This window comes from Typopeltis vanoorti, chromosome 13 (genome assembly GCF_054136105.1).
Source record: "Typopeltis vanoorti isolate ZY-2024b chromosome 13, IOZ_Tvanoo_1.0, whole genome shotgun sequence".
Classification (NCBI taxonomy): Eukaryota; Metazoa; Arthropoda; class Arachnida; order Uropygi; family Thelyphonidae; genus Typopeltis; species Typopeltis vanoorti.
This window is the reverse complement of record NC_143561.1, coordinates 74,472,501-74,486,030: the sequence shown is the minus strand read 5'-3', so window position 1 is coordinate 74,486,030 and position 13,530 is coordinate 74,472,501. Positions and strand designations below refer to the sequence as shown.

At 33.5% G+C, this 13,530-nt stretch overlaps 1 protein-coding gene across 5 annotated transcripts in view; it reads right to left on the bottom strand.

Moving 5' to 3' along the window:
* Positions 1–13,530, bottom strand: part of LOC150100287 (palmitoyltransferase ZDHHC2) — a 353,926-nt gene that overhangs the window by 296,226 nt on the left and 44,170 nt on the right. For all 5 annotated transcript variants that reach the window (XM_090402380.1, XM_090402379.1, XM_090402381.1 and 2 more), the window contains exon 3: positions 1,268–1,362. In XM_090402380.1, the coding sequence (XP_090258506.1) occupies positions 1,268–1,362 (95 nt within the window). The remainder of the gene's footprint in view (positions 1–1,267; positions 1,363–13,530) is intronic.

The window sequence follows — 13,530 nt, the reverse complement described above, 5'->3', positions numbered from 1 at the left end:
TGTGGAATGATATGCAGTCATTATTCTGACAGAGCACAGAATAAGTCTACCATACCTTGATTTTTCCTGCATTCTTTCAGGTGCACTCATTAATTACATTATTCTGAAACATGGTGCAAAATGTTCGCCATGTTTAAATTAATATAATAAAAAAAATAAAAAAAAAGGAAATTCGTGCTAAGGCATCCTAATCTCTCTCTCTCTTTTTTTTTTTTTTTTTTTTTTTTTTTTGCAACGTAAGATTTCCTTGTCTCATTTGTCAATCATCTATACTACACCCTCTAATTCTGGAAATCATTCTGATATGACTTTTTATCTTTGAAGCTTGATTTCCTACCATTCAAAATCTCTAGTACTCAGCATTAGAACAATGCTAACTGGGAAGATTTTTTTACTCCTTTCCATGGTCAAACAATCATTTGTTCTCTAGATACAGATATTAGTAAAATATTGGAATGAGAGGACTTCATTCCCCACTGTTCAAAATACCTACCCTATATCCAAGCTATGGTATTTCCCATAGCATGCAAGAATGGTTCAAGAAAAGAAAATAGCTTACAAGTGGCTTAATACAAACTCTAGATTCCAGAGACAGCCTACTCTGAAGCCCACAATACTTGCCATCATTTAACAGAACTAAGAACACTAGCTGAATAAGTTGAAATGGTTTATGCATTTCCAATGTTGTGTTTCTTTTTCTGTTTGATTAATCTTTCAGAGATTAAGTTTTCAAGCTTAAGAGTAGGCTAAAACATAATTGGATTGTATATTAATCAATATTTTATTCAAATAATGATAATTTTGTCAAAAACAGGTTTCAATTTATGGCAAAATGAAGATGTCTTCAATTTTAGTAAAGATTGCAAATACTCCATTTCAATAAAATCCATCGTGCCAAAGTCAAGTTTCTATTATAAATGGACAGGTATAACAAATCTAATAAATGATTACACATTTTGTGAAACCTAACTAATAAAACTATAGAATTATGGTATACTCTGTCTAAATAAAATTCCAATTCTTTCTGCTCATTATTATTCACATCATCAATACACATAATAATATCCTTTTAATATTTTTGAGAATAAAAATGTTGAAATTTATTTTGGAACAGCAATAAGTAAGCTTTGAAAATCAAGTTATTTAACAAATGTAAATTATATCTTGACTTATCACTAGATTCTGGAAATTTTTTTTGTCCATTATATTAAAAAAAGGAACTAAAGAATCTACCTCTCTCTCTCTCACACACACAAACAAGAATTACCTGTTTTGGAACAGATCCAATATCAATAAAAATAGTCTGCCAGTAAGACCAAACAAACATAGCAAAAAGGGCATGATATATAATCAGGTAGCATACTGGAAAAAATAAAAAATAAATAAAAATAAATAAAATAATATATATATTAAATAATTAGTTTTGAAATTTTTATACTAGAAAACTTCTAAAATTCTACCATTTCATTGCAAAAATAGCAAAGTAAATATACACAAACTACACTGCCTCCAATAAATTAGCATACAAAAAATGTAAGTGATGAAATGTGAAAAATGGGGATTATGGTGGCTAGTAGCTGAAAAGAATCATGGTATAATACTATAATAAGGTTGCTGCCTGGTCTCTCATGAGAACCAACAGTAGAAACAACTGTCAGGCCAGTGAAAATTAATAACACTAATAAAAGGCAAATAAATGGACCCCCTGGGTAGAGTTCATGTCATTAGTAGTATAAATACAACTTCAGTGTTGAAGGTTGTATTCTCATAGGCTCTCTAGAAATTTTGAATCTGGCTATAATAAATTATATATATCCATTACATAACAGAAGATGATTTTCTTAAGCAGCTACATCTATACTCCTTGAGAAAAATCTGTTTTTCACTATGCTACATCCTCATTTTCATTCTTCCAAAAAGACGGATTGAGAGAATGAAAGAGAAGGAAGGGAAGCTAGTTTGGTAGTTTCAAGAAAGACCAAAACTCAATCTAAACATTAAAATCAAGGCAGACAGCTTGCAGAATGACTTAAAAAATTACTGAGGCATAAATGAGCTAACAGATTTTAGAATAACAATTAGGAATACATGTTAATATTAAAGCCTGTGAACATGGAATGCAGTTTTATTCATCAAAATATGATTTTGAACAGAACTGGCATGTGTTTTATGTAGAGGATGCTAGGAAAATGCAATACATGAACTGGATAATTTCAGTAACATTCACTGTATATGGTAAGTTATAAAACATCTTACATCTTCCTTTTATTACATTTTTCACAGTTTGTTGATTTCACAACAAACTGTGAAAAATGTAATAAAATGGTTTTCTTCTGGAGTAATCCAATATGTGATGTGTGTGCATGTCAAATCAACTTTTCTTCAATGTTTGTTAAGGCATTCCTCACTGACCTTGACGTGGTAGATTGATAAAATCTAACTATACTTTTTCAAAGGGCTAAAAGATCCACTACACCTTTACTTGCACATATTTTATGCATGCATTGTTCAGTTACTTTAATCAAACTAGTGAAAAAAAAAAAGAGGAATACTACTTTTTATCCCTAAGAAAGCAGTTCTGTATTTTGATATGTTCTGGTCCATTTGGTTTACTTCTACCATGTTTTGTTAAAAAAATATCACTACTTGTGGCTGTTCTATATAAACACAACCTTTAGCCACTGACAGGTTGAACATCCACTGCATTCAAACATAGATTCACCATGTCATTGTCATTCCCTCTATGCACCAATATTCCACTGTTAGCATCATTTCTAAAATGATGCTAACAGTGGAATAATCTTTTCCTTCCAATGGATACTTTTCAAGTCTATTGTCACAAATAGTTCCTGTTGATTTGAGAGACCTTTCCTTCAAAGATACCATTAACTTTATGCTGGAGACAAAGCTGTCACAAATTGTATGACTTTAAATTGCATTTTAGAAGGATTTCAAATCTAATAATAAAAAATTTCCCATGTAAATGCTTAGTGACATAAATCGAGGACACTAACTAGCCTGAAAGATAACGGATGCCAGTTTAATGTGGAAAGGTGTAAAGTTATACACTTTGGAATGAAAAGATTTTAAGCTTTGCACTACAATGATAGAATTGTAGTCTAAGAAAACAATAAAGCTAAAAACTTTAGGATGGTGTTAGTAGATATAATCAGTTGAAGTTTCATGGTATACTGCAAAGTAGCTGAGGTAGCTTAGCTTATAGGACTACTTGGTTATTTAAGAATACACTAACGGAGATAAGGAAGTTGTCATTTTCTCTTTATAAGAATTTGATAAGGCTACGTGAGAATGCACGGAAATGAAAGGAATGTTAACAGCCATTGCTAAGTATTCAACCATCAGAAGGAAGAAAACAAAACCATAGACGAACTGTGATCATTTCTGGGTCTTCGATATATGAAGACAGAACAGAAATTAGAAGAAAAGTTAATGGAAGATAGAGAGAAAATCCTTTAAAAAAGGGACATTAAGTTTATCAAGAGTAATTATGGTACATATGGTTGTAACAGTAAATGCTCCCTACAAGGAGCATTTACTGTTTGTGGGTTTCTGGTTTGCAGAAGTTGATTGATAGGCAGAAAAAAAGAGGACGAGAGAAACATTTAAGTTACTAAAAGGGTTTTATAAGATTAACACAGAGGAAAGATTTATGCATGTGGCTAGAGGAGCAAAACAAGTGTTCATCCCTGGAAATTGAGTAAGTATGCTTAATAAGGGCATGAGGACTAATTTTTTGCTTGGAGAGTGGAACAGGTTGCATGAATCTGGCAAATGCTTTATCAGTGTATATGTTCCAGAAGAGGTATGATAGGTAGGTATTTTGTGGATAGAGTAGGGTACCTGCAATGTGCATTCAAGTACCATGGGGGATTCCAATACAATATTTTATAAGAATCAATACCAGATCACTTTTACAGCATCCATGAAAGTACCTAGGAGAAAGGTTATATAAACAAACTGGACAGAATGCAGCAGGAGGATAAGGAAATCACCTTGTGTATGATCAAGGATTAAGATTGCACCATTTCCCATTATAGGTTAGAAATACAGCATTCTAAAGAGATAATATGGAAGACATGCATAAGCAGAATTAGTACAATTAGTGTAAGTCAAGTAATTGATATGGGGTACTTCAATTTCGGAGACATAGCTTGGAAGGAGGAAAGATCACATGGCAGGAAGGAAATGGAATTGATACACTTAGAGATAATTACTTGAAGCAAAATGTGACAGAGGGGAATCAGGGTATAAGAGTGTTGGATCTGGTTATAGGATCAGAAGACCTGTCCATAACTAAGGTGGTACATTGTCTCCAACTGGGATGGTCTTGACTAGAGATGTGGCAAAATTTGAAATTCTAGTTAAAAAAAGGGGGTATATGTGAAACTATAAGGCAGGTGATTATGATAGTTAAGAGGCAGCTTGAAGCAGTATCATGGCATAAAGATCTCCAAGGGAAGGATGTTCACAGTGCATGAGGGATAGTCAAGAGGTATCTAGAAAGAGCAATGTCACAATGTATATTCAAGATCAGGAGGGAAAATCAAGCAGGAGTTAGATGGATGAATAGCATTATTAAGCATGAGCTGCAAAAAATGTTGAGGAGGGTATATAAGAAGAGAAAGGTGACCAGCTAACTCATGAACAGTAGAAGGGTCAGACAAGGAAGGTGACCAGCATGGTATGGAAGGCAAAATCACATTATAAGAAGAAATTAGCAAAGCATGCAAAAGGAAATCCCAAAGAAGTTTTTTTTGTTATGTGGCAAGAAAGAAGAATAAATATAGAAGGATAACTTTAACGAATACAGATGGTAGGGATGTGACAGAGGCAGATAAAATTGTTGAGCTACTGAGTGACTACTTTTGCAAGGGTATATATATCATCCAAGTGAAGATACTGTTATGGCAGAGGTGACAGGGATTTATGTGAGAACAGCCATTTATGAATTGGATGTACTTAGGATATTGCACAATCTGAATGCAAATGCGGATTAGATGGGATATTGGCTTGCATTTTACAAGAATATGCTGGGGAAATAGTGATGGGTTTACAATATTTAAGGCTGTTTTAAGTCCCAAGGGTGGAAGGAGGGCAAAATAATTCCTTCGCACAAAAGGAGGATTTACAATATCTTAAGTCTGTGGCAGCAAATTATAGATACCAAATAGTAGTATATGGAGGAGCAGAATTTCCCAAAAAATAATTTGAAGGGAAATATTCAGTTGTTTGCTGACAAAGTTGGGTAGAGTAATAGTTAATCAAGGTGATGTAGAGGGCTTGCAGAATGATTTGAATAGGCTGACATTATAGGCAAAACATAATGAATGTCAAATTTAATATGGAAACATGTAAAGTTATGCATTTTGGGATACAAAGTATAAAATGTGTCAATATTGTGTCACAAAAACACTAACCCAAAGAACTTAACCTTTGTTGCAATGAGACCTCTCTTGCAACTGAACTCAAATCATATACACCATATTTTTCTATCTAATGGCTGCAGTTCCCACATTATCAAAAAATTAATCAATTCTTTCCCAAATCCACGACCTCTTCAGAAAGTTTTAGTAATGCTATCGCTATCTCCTATGTCCATAGAGTTCCTTGCTCCTGCAAATTGGCCTACTACAGACACACAGGAAGATTAGCTACATTCCAAATGGAAAAACATAAAAATACATCTGCAGTCAAATCCAAAACCATGTTTTGGATACAGCTCACAGAATCAATTGAAAAAAGACATTACAATAAATTTAGAAGGAGAAGACTGTTCTTAGAATCTGCTGTTGCTCTTAAAAATCAACCTAATTTAAATAAATATGGTTCTATAAAATCCCCCAAAATATGGGAAACACTAATACTTCAAGATCCCAGTTTACATCCTATGCCACCAACTGGTGTTCATAGAGGGCACCCCCCACCTAGTTAGGACACTAGTCTTTCAACTACATGTCTGTTAGCTTCGTGCTGCCTTTGAGTGTGTTATCAGTCTCATTTTGTAACAATGCCTGTAACTGTGATAAAATAACTGTGATAAAATATTAAAAGCATTAAATACTATTTTTAATTGTTTTCTAGTGCTGTTCACTCCATTAAACTTTCATGATGAATTTTTTTCAAGCACTTAAGCCACAAACTTGTAACTTAAATGAAAGGCCTCTTGACCTTTAGAGCTCAAAACTGATTATCTCTAATGATCAAATGGGTATTTAACCAGCATATGTCAGTGGCTGGTCATGATTATGAGAAAACATTAAAATAGTACAATACTATTAATGGGAAAGTTCAGCTAAGAACATAAAATATGATGTCCATTCCTGTTACAGTTGTCAAATTAATGCTTTAATGGACAAGAGATTCATTAGTCATGATTCATTAGGTACTTTACAAAAGTCTGAGGAAATTAAATTTTGATAGCAGTAAATGTTTACAAGATAAACATTTTCAATGAAATGTTTATATATTAAAACATTTCATTTATATATGAAATAGTTATGTGTAGATAGGTGTTGATTATTCATAATAGTGCTTCACACTATAAACACCAAGAGAGAAAAATAAACTACTTTATAAAACTTACTAATATTTCACTGGGTTTCTATCCAACAACTTTCCTATCCAACATTTCAATCCTGTGACAAGCACACATGAACTAAAGTTCACATGTGCTTGTCACAGGGGGACTGAAAAGTTCTCGGCCTCAACCATAAATGGCAACACTATCGGCAAGAACATTTTTTTCTAAGTTGGTACATCTATCATAAGCACCCATGTGAAATTGCAAGTCATTCCATCATTTTATGTTAAGCAAAAATGGATAAAATTCAGTATTGAACGGTTATAAAATTTTTTTTAAAAGAAGGTTTAATGCCAAAAGAAATTCATTCGAAATTCATAAAAATTTATGGGCACTCTTCTCCTTCATTTTTAACAATTAAGAAATGGGCTTCCGAGTTTAAACTGGCTGTACCAGCCTTGAAAAGATGATCCACGTGAAGGACGTCCAAAGAGTGTAACAACACCAGAAATCATTGATCAGTGCACGAGACAAAGTGCATGAAATTGCTGTAGACATTTCAAAAGAATGTGTAGGATATATTTTGCATGAAGAATTGCAAATGAAAAAGCTTTGTATAAGATGGGTGCCACGTAGATTAAAAACCCGCTTGCATGAAAATCCCTGAACAGTGCTTGGAGCATTTTAACAAGAATAAAACTGATTTTGTGCATAGATTTATTACTATGGATGAGACGTGGATTCACCAGCAGACAACAGAATCCAAGAATTTGGTTGTTCAGCACCAAAGAAGACAAGGGCATGGCATCCATGTTTTGGATGCTAAACACATTTTGTTTATTAATTATCTTGAAAAGGGTAAAACAATAACCGGGGAATATTATTCCGATCTTTTAACCAGACTAGATGAAAAAATTCATGAGAAAAAAAAATCATCTTTCATCAGGACAATGCACCTGCCCACAAAGGTGTTTTGGCAATGGGAAAATTAAGTGATCTGGACAATGAATTGTTGGAACATCCACCTTTTCCCCAGATTTGGCTCTCTCTGATTTCTATCTCTTCCCAAAACTAAAACTCTTCCTCACTGGTGAGCGTTTTTCTTCGAATCAAGAGATGATTGCAGCTGCAGAGGGGTATTTTGCAGATCTTAATAAGAGCCACTACAGGGACGGGATAATGGCGCTGGAATAAATGCATTAGTTTTAAGGGAAATTATGTTGAAAAATAAATATAATTTTGAAATTATAAATTCATTTTTTCATTGTTAGGCCAAGAACTTTTCAGACCACCCACGTAAATCAGAAGTTCAAACTGTAACTGAAACAGAGATAATGTACTAATATGGCAAACCTCTATGGGTTGGATAACCATCAAGTTAATTTGAAGAAGTCACATTATCTGGTGACAGAATGATATTTCCCTCAGATCTTTGGCAAATTAATGCAACAATACATATAGTGCTTTATAGCAGAAGGCAATTTAAAGTCGCTGAGACCAACAGCAACTTTTATGTAATAATGATGATGTCTTCCTCCATTTAATACTATGTGAAAGAGTATCTAAGAGAATGATCTGCTAGTCCTAACTTGTCACAGATGATCACGGATGTCATTTTTGTGTTTTTGCATTGTAGATATTAGCTAATCTACCAGTTTGTCCAAAGTAGGTCAAAGCACAAAGAACTTTATGCACTCCACAATGTGCAAGAGAATGAAAATGATATTTGAGAGAACAGATGAAGGTAGATAGCTGAATGAGTGAAAGTGGCATAAAGAGTATATCTGTGGAGAACTTGAGCTATCTTTTCTGATGTGCCTTTATTATATAGGATGGGAATAATTTTGCTGTGATCCTGTGTGACAGTTGCAACAGGGATTGGGGAGAGGTGCATGCAGTATTTTATATGGGCTGTAGTAACTGGCTAAAAAGTAGAAACGTTTCCTAGGTAGTGTCATTTGAAAATACAGTCCTGGCTCAGTGAGTAAGTATTTTGAGGATACCATACTGCTGGGATGGGTTGCTTATGTGTGCAGAAAAGATAAGCCATTAGGAAGTCAGGTCACTAGTGTGTCTAGAAAGGAGAGAATTATTTTAGAATATTGGCTGTTGAGATGCATTAAATTTATCCAATGTGTCTGGGCCAAGAGGCCAAATAGCAAATACATCAACATAGCACAGCCAGATGTTTGTATATTTTTCCTTTCCATATGAAATAACTAGAATAAATGATGAATTTGAATAATTCAATTATGTCAAAGGGGATATGTAGCTTAATGAGGTCAAGGGTCTCTACCAAATGTACATTGGTGAATAATGAAGTAATATCGAAGCTAATCATGTTAGAATCTGCTGGGGTTAATTTTTTTTTTTTTTTTTTATTAATGTTTCAAAGTGCAAAGAATTTTCAACGCATGAGGGAGAGATGGGAAATGGGAAACTGTGAGATGGGAAAGTGATTTAGACAAAATGTTTGACTAGTTTGTAAATGGGGCTGTTTATGAATTTTAAGGACTCCATAATGTCCAAGGTGGTTTTGACATGATAGAGTTTTAGTTTTTTTTTTTTTTTTTTGGTAATTTCTTTAGGATCAAGATGACTTTTTTTAAAAAAATAATTTATACTTTCTTTTGGGATTTGGCAGAATCCTGATCTATAATCTGATAGGTAGAAGAGTCCTTAAGGAGATGATTCATTTTTTCTGTTATATGGTCTGTTTTCTCCATAATAGCAGTTGATTTCCTTTGTCTACTTCAGTTATAATTTTTGTTCATTATAATTTTTTAAGTGCTGATATTTCATTAGGAGAAATGTTAGTCTTGGCAGATTTGGATTTTATAAGTACACTAGCTACATCAAGACAAATGTTATTAGCTACTCTGGATGAGAGAGCATAGATATCATGTTCAATGCTAGTCATTTTCAAAACTGGTATATTTTTTTTGGCAAAATTATGTACTCAAATTAAGTGTGTTGGTAGAGTCTTCTGAGAGTACCTGTGATGACAGATTCACCACTACATGTTCTTGTAGGAAACAACAGTTCTTATCTTGAACTGTTGTTTCCATTAGGAAACAACAACAGGAAATGTTATGTTATTGACGAGCTCTTCAACAACATAACAATAGGTCTTCAGCAACAATTTTGCAAATAATGACTGGAGTGAAATGTGGTATCTATGATCTCTCACCCATTGTGACTAACTTCTCCAAATTAACTTTATGATTATAAAGCCCATCCCAATAGAGGGTGTCATGTTAAGATATTAGTTCTGTTTTAATGATTTAGTTTAGTCTCTGTGCATATGTTAGTCATAACTGTGTTCTGAAAATGCTGAGTAGAAAACCAGCAAAATATTACTAAGTTCAATAAATTAATTTTTAAACCTTAGTGCTTTTTTTTTTTTTTTTTTTTTTTTTATACACTGTGAAACCGAGGCTCGTTAGAATGAAACTTGTAGTTTTGTTGTTTTAAGTATTTACATTATTAGATAGCAAGAAAATCTTCATAAGCTCTAATCCATAATGATAAAAAGCAGACTTGCCATAAATAAAACTAGAAAGGGAATAAATCTAGAATAATGTAGTATTCTGAAATGTGTAATGAAAGAAAGTTGCAAGTGAGTACAATCAGGCATACATAGAATACTCAAATTATTACTAGTTCCCCCCACACACACACCACCTTCAACTTATTATGTAGTACTAACTTGCTGTCAACAAATTTCCTCAAAATTAGTCAACTCTCAGAACTACAATATACAGATCTTATATTTCAGTCTTCAATATATTTAGATATTGGTTTATCCCTGAATCTTTCCTGTTGTTAAACATCTATTTTTTTGCTAATTTTATCTAACTCTGTTAAAGTGACCATACAACCTTAGATTCGATGCATTCCAGAATGCTAACCATGTTTTTTTACCTTTATTTTTAACACAATTTTGCCACTGTGCCATCTGTTCACTCCTGTGGTCTAGTCATCGATCAACTGTTATATTTTTAACCTAGCTGTCCGATTAATAGGTTAAAAATGGTTTGAACACCATTTTGTATATGTAATTAGTTTACTGTCCTTTCTTCTTATAATATACAACAGAATTCTTACAGAGGAAGAGTTTCTGAATTCTTGGCATAAGTCAGTTGTCATTGCTCTTTGTAAGATATTAGAAAAAATGGTTAATGCATGTTAAAGAAATCTGGTATTTCATTAACATGCATTTCTGAAGCAAGAACATCTGGTTTCAATTTTCTTTTATATGGAAGAAGCTTATGACACAGTCTGGGGAATATGGCATATTAAAAAAATATCTATAACCTGGGTCTCAGAGGATGCCCTCCTGTATTTATTAAAAACTTTCTGTCCGGGTGAACTTTCCAAGTCAGAGTGGGAACTACTATCTCAGCAGCCATATCATCAAGAACAGGGTGTTCTCCAAGATTGTCTTAAGTGTGACACATTTTGCTATCAAGTCAATTCAATCACTGAACATCTTCCTCCCACTGTAGACAATGCTCTATATGTTAATGACTTCACAATTTACTGTCACTCTCATAACATGAGCTTAACTGAGAGACAACTTCAGCAAGCAATTGATCATTTCTTTGTGGGCTCTTAGTAATGGGTTCAGGTTTTCAACAAAAAAAAGTGTCTGTGTACACTTCTGTTGAAAATGCACTCTTGACCCAGATCCTGAATTAAAGATGGTATTAACTGCTATTCCAGTAGCTACAGAAGCCAAGTTCTTGGAACTCATCTTTGACAGAAAACTTACATTCCTTGCACATATTCATCAACTAAGAGAAAAGGTACAAGAGAGCATTGAATCTCCTTCGCACTCTATCCTCCGCCGAGTGAGGTGCTGGTCAATCTCCATTGCTTCATCTTTATCATGCACTTGTACGTTCAAAGCTAGATTATAGGTCTCAAGGCTATGGTTCTGCAAGGCAGAATAACTCACAATGGTTGGATCCCATCCATCATCAGAGTATACATTTTACTGTATACTCTGATGATGGATGGGAGTATACAGTTTACTGAGGGATGATGACCCCCAGTAAATAAGAATGTGTACCATGTAAAAATGCAATGCACATCATACTATTTGTCATATTCCGGTAGAGTGCCAGTACTCTACACAACAGAGGAATGAAATTTTTACCTATCTAGCCAAGACATATATATACACTCAGCAGATGTTACCAGACTCAGACATACTACATGATGTTTTTAAAACTTTCTACAAAGAATTAATTTGTACAAATACGTTGACTGTAATTTTGTTTATATGTATATACTGCATTGCTTGGCTTGGTTTTTGTACATGCATATTGTTTACAATATTTCTTTGACTGTTTTTGTATTACTGTAGTCTCTGACCTTGTATTGCTGTAACTCTTGCTATGGTGCAGTATGACCTTTGCTGTTCTTGCACCTATAAATCAAATCAATCTGTCCTTTATTTAATGTTACTCAGTGATCAGCATTTGTTATGGTAAAATTGAAATAATAGCTAATTCTCCAATGTTACATCCTTCATATTAAGGCCATCTGAAATATACATTATGGATAAAGAGAAACAAGCTGCACATAATTCAAACAATTTACCAGAACATTTGGTCAACAGTTCCCCTACTAATCTGAAATCTTATATATATATATAAGAAACTTTTTTTAATGATTAGGTATTACGTTTAATGAAAAATACCAGTATATGCTACATTAGCTAGGTGTTGTAATCAATATTTAAAATAAGAGCCGAGATTTGTTATTGTTGAACTATGCATGGAATAATTAATGACTAGGATCCTGGAATAAGGGATTGATGGAGACCTACAGTCTTAATTATTTCTAATTATTTCTTATAGGTTATTAAGACCTACAGTCTTAATAACCTATTAGAAAAACAGTTGTGTGGATCAAATGGATGCCATCCATATTCTTAAGATTTTTAAACAATCATGATTGAGATTGGGGTGGTTGATTAGAATTTCACAGCATTCTTTAAATTTGTGCTCATACCAGAATTTGGTATAAAGTAAGGAACTGTTCTCCAGTCACTCATTATTTGGTTTAATGAAATGAATAATATTAGACTGTGCTCCAGTCAGTTCTGTGCAGAGCATACAGGACATGATTAGAAAGGCCCAATTTTTACCCTTTATGATTAAATATGATATGTTGTTTGTGTTCTTTCTGGAGAGGAATTTTGGATTTTATTGCACCTATATATGGCAAGATACAAGTGCACTGAATTTGGCAGGAGGTGGGGAAAGCATATTTGTGTAGTGTTCTATTTTTTTTTTTTTTTTCAAATCGAACAGATAAGGTGTTATTACTGTAATTTATTTTTAGGTGCATTCATGTGAAGAATTTTGTGAATAATATTTTTGATGCAGCCATTGTTTATAAAAGTACTGCTGATAATTTGTAGCTCATGCTTGAGGGCATAATCACTGAGGCAAATATTTATTGTTCAGTTTTTGAGGGTGTTAACGAAACCTAGTTAAAGGGTTGGGATATGGTAAGAGTTTAGGTAAATATTAGCTGATTATACGTAGGCTTACAGTAGACAATGAATAGACTACATGAGGAAATACATGTCACAAGCGTATCCAGAAATGGAAAGTGTGTTCTTATTTTCAATTTCAATGGTGAATTGTTTGCGTTGTTTATTCAAATGACTCAGGAAGGCGTTTAAAGTTTGGAGCATAAGGCCAAATAAAGAAAATATCAAAGTATCACTAGCCTGGTTGGCCGAGTGGTTAGTGTATCTGCACTCCAACCAACAGGTCGCAGGTTTGAATTTCACAGTGGACATGGATGTTTGTTATTCTTTAGGTGGGAGATAAATTTCATGAGCACCACACTGTTTATGAAGTGGCTTGAAAAAAAAAGTTCCATGTTTGGTCTCTAGAGCAAAGTTTCTGGAAAATGAAAAATAAATTACAAAAATACATAAATTAAAAAAAAAAATCCTTAGCCTACCT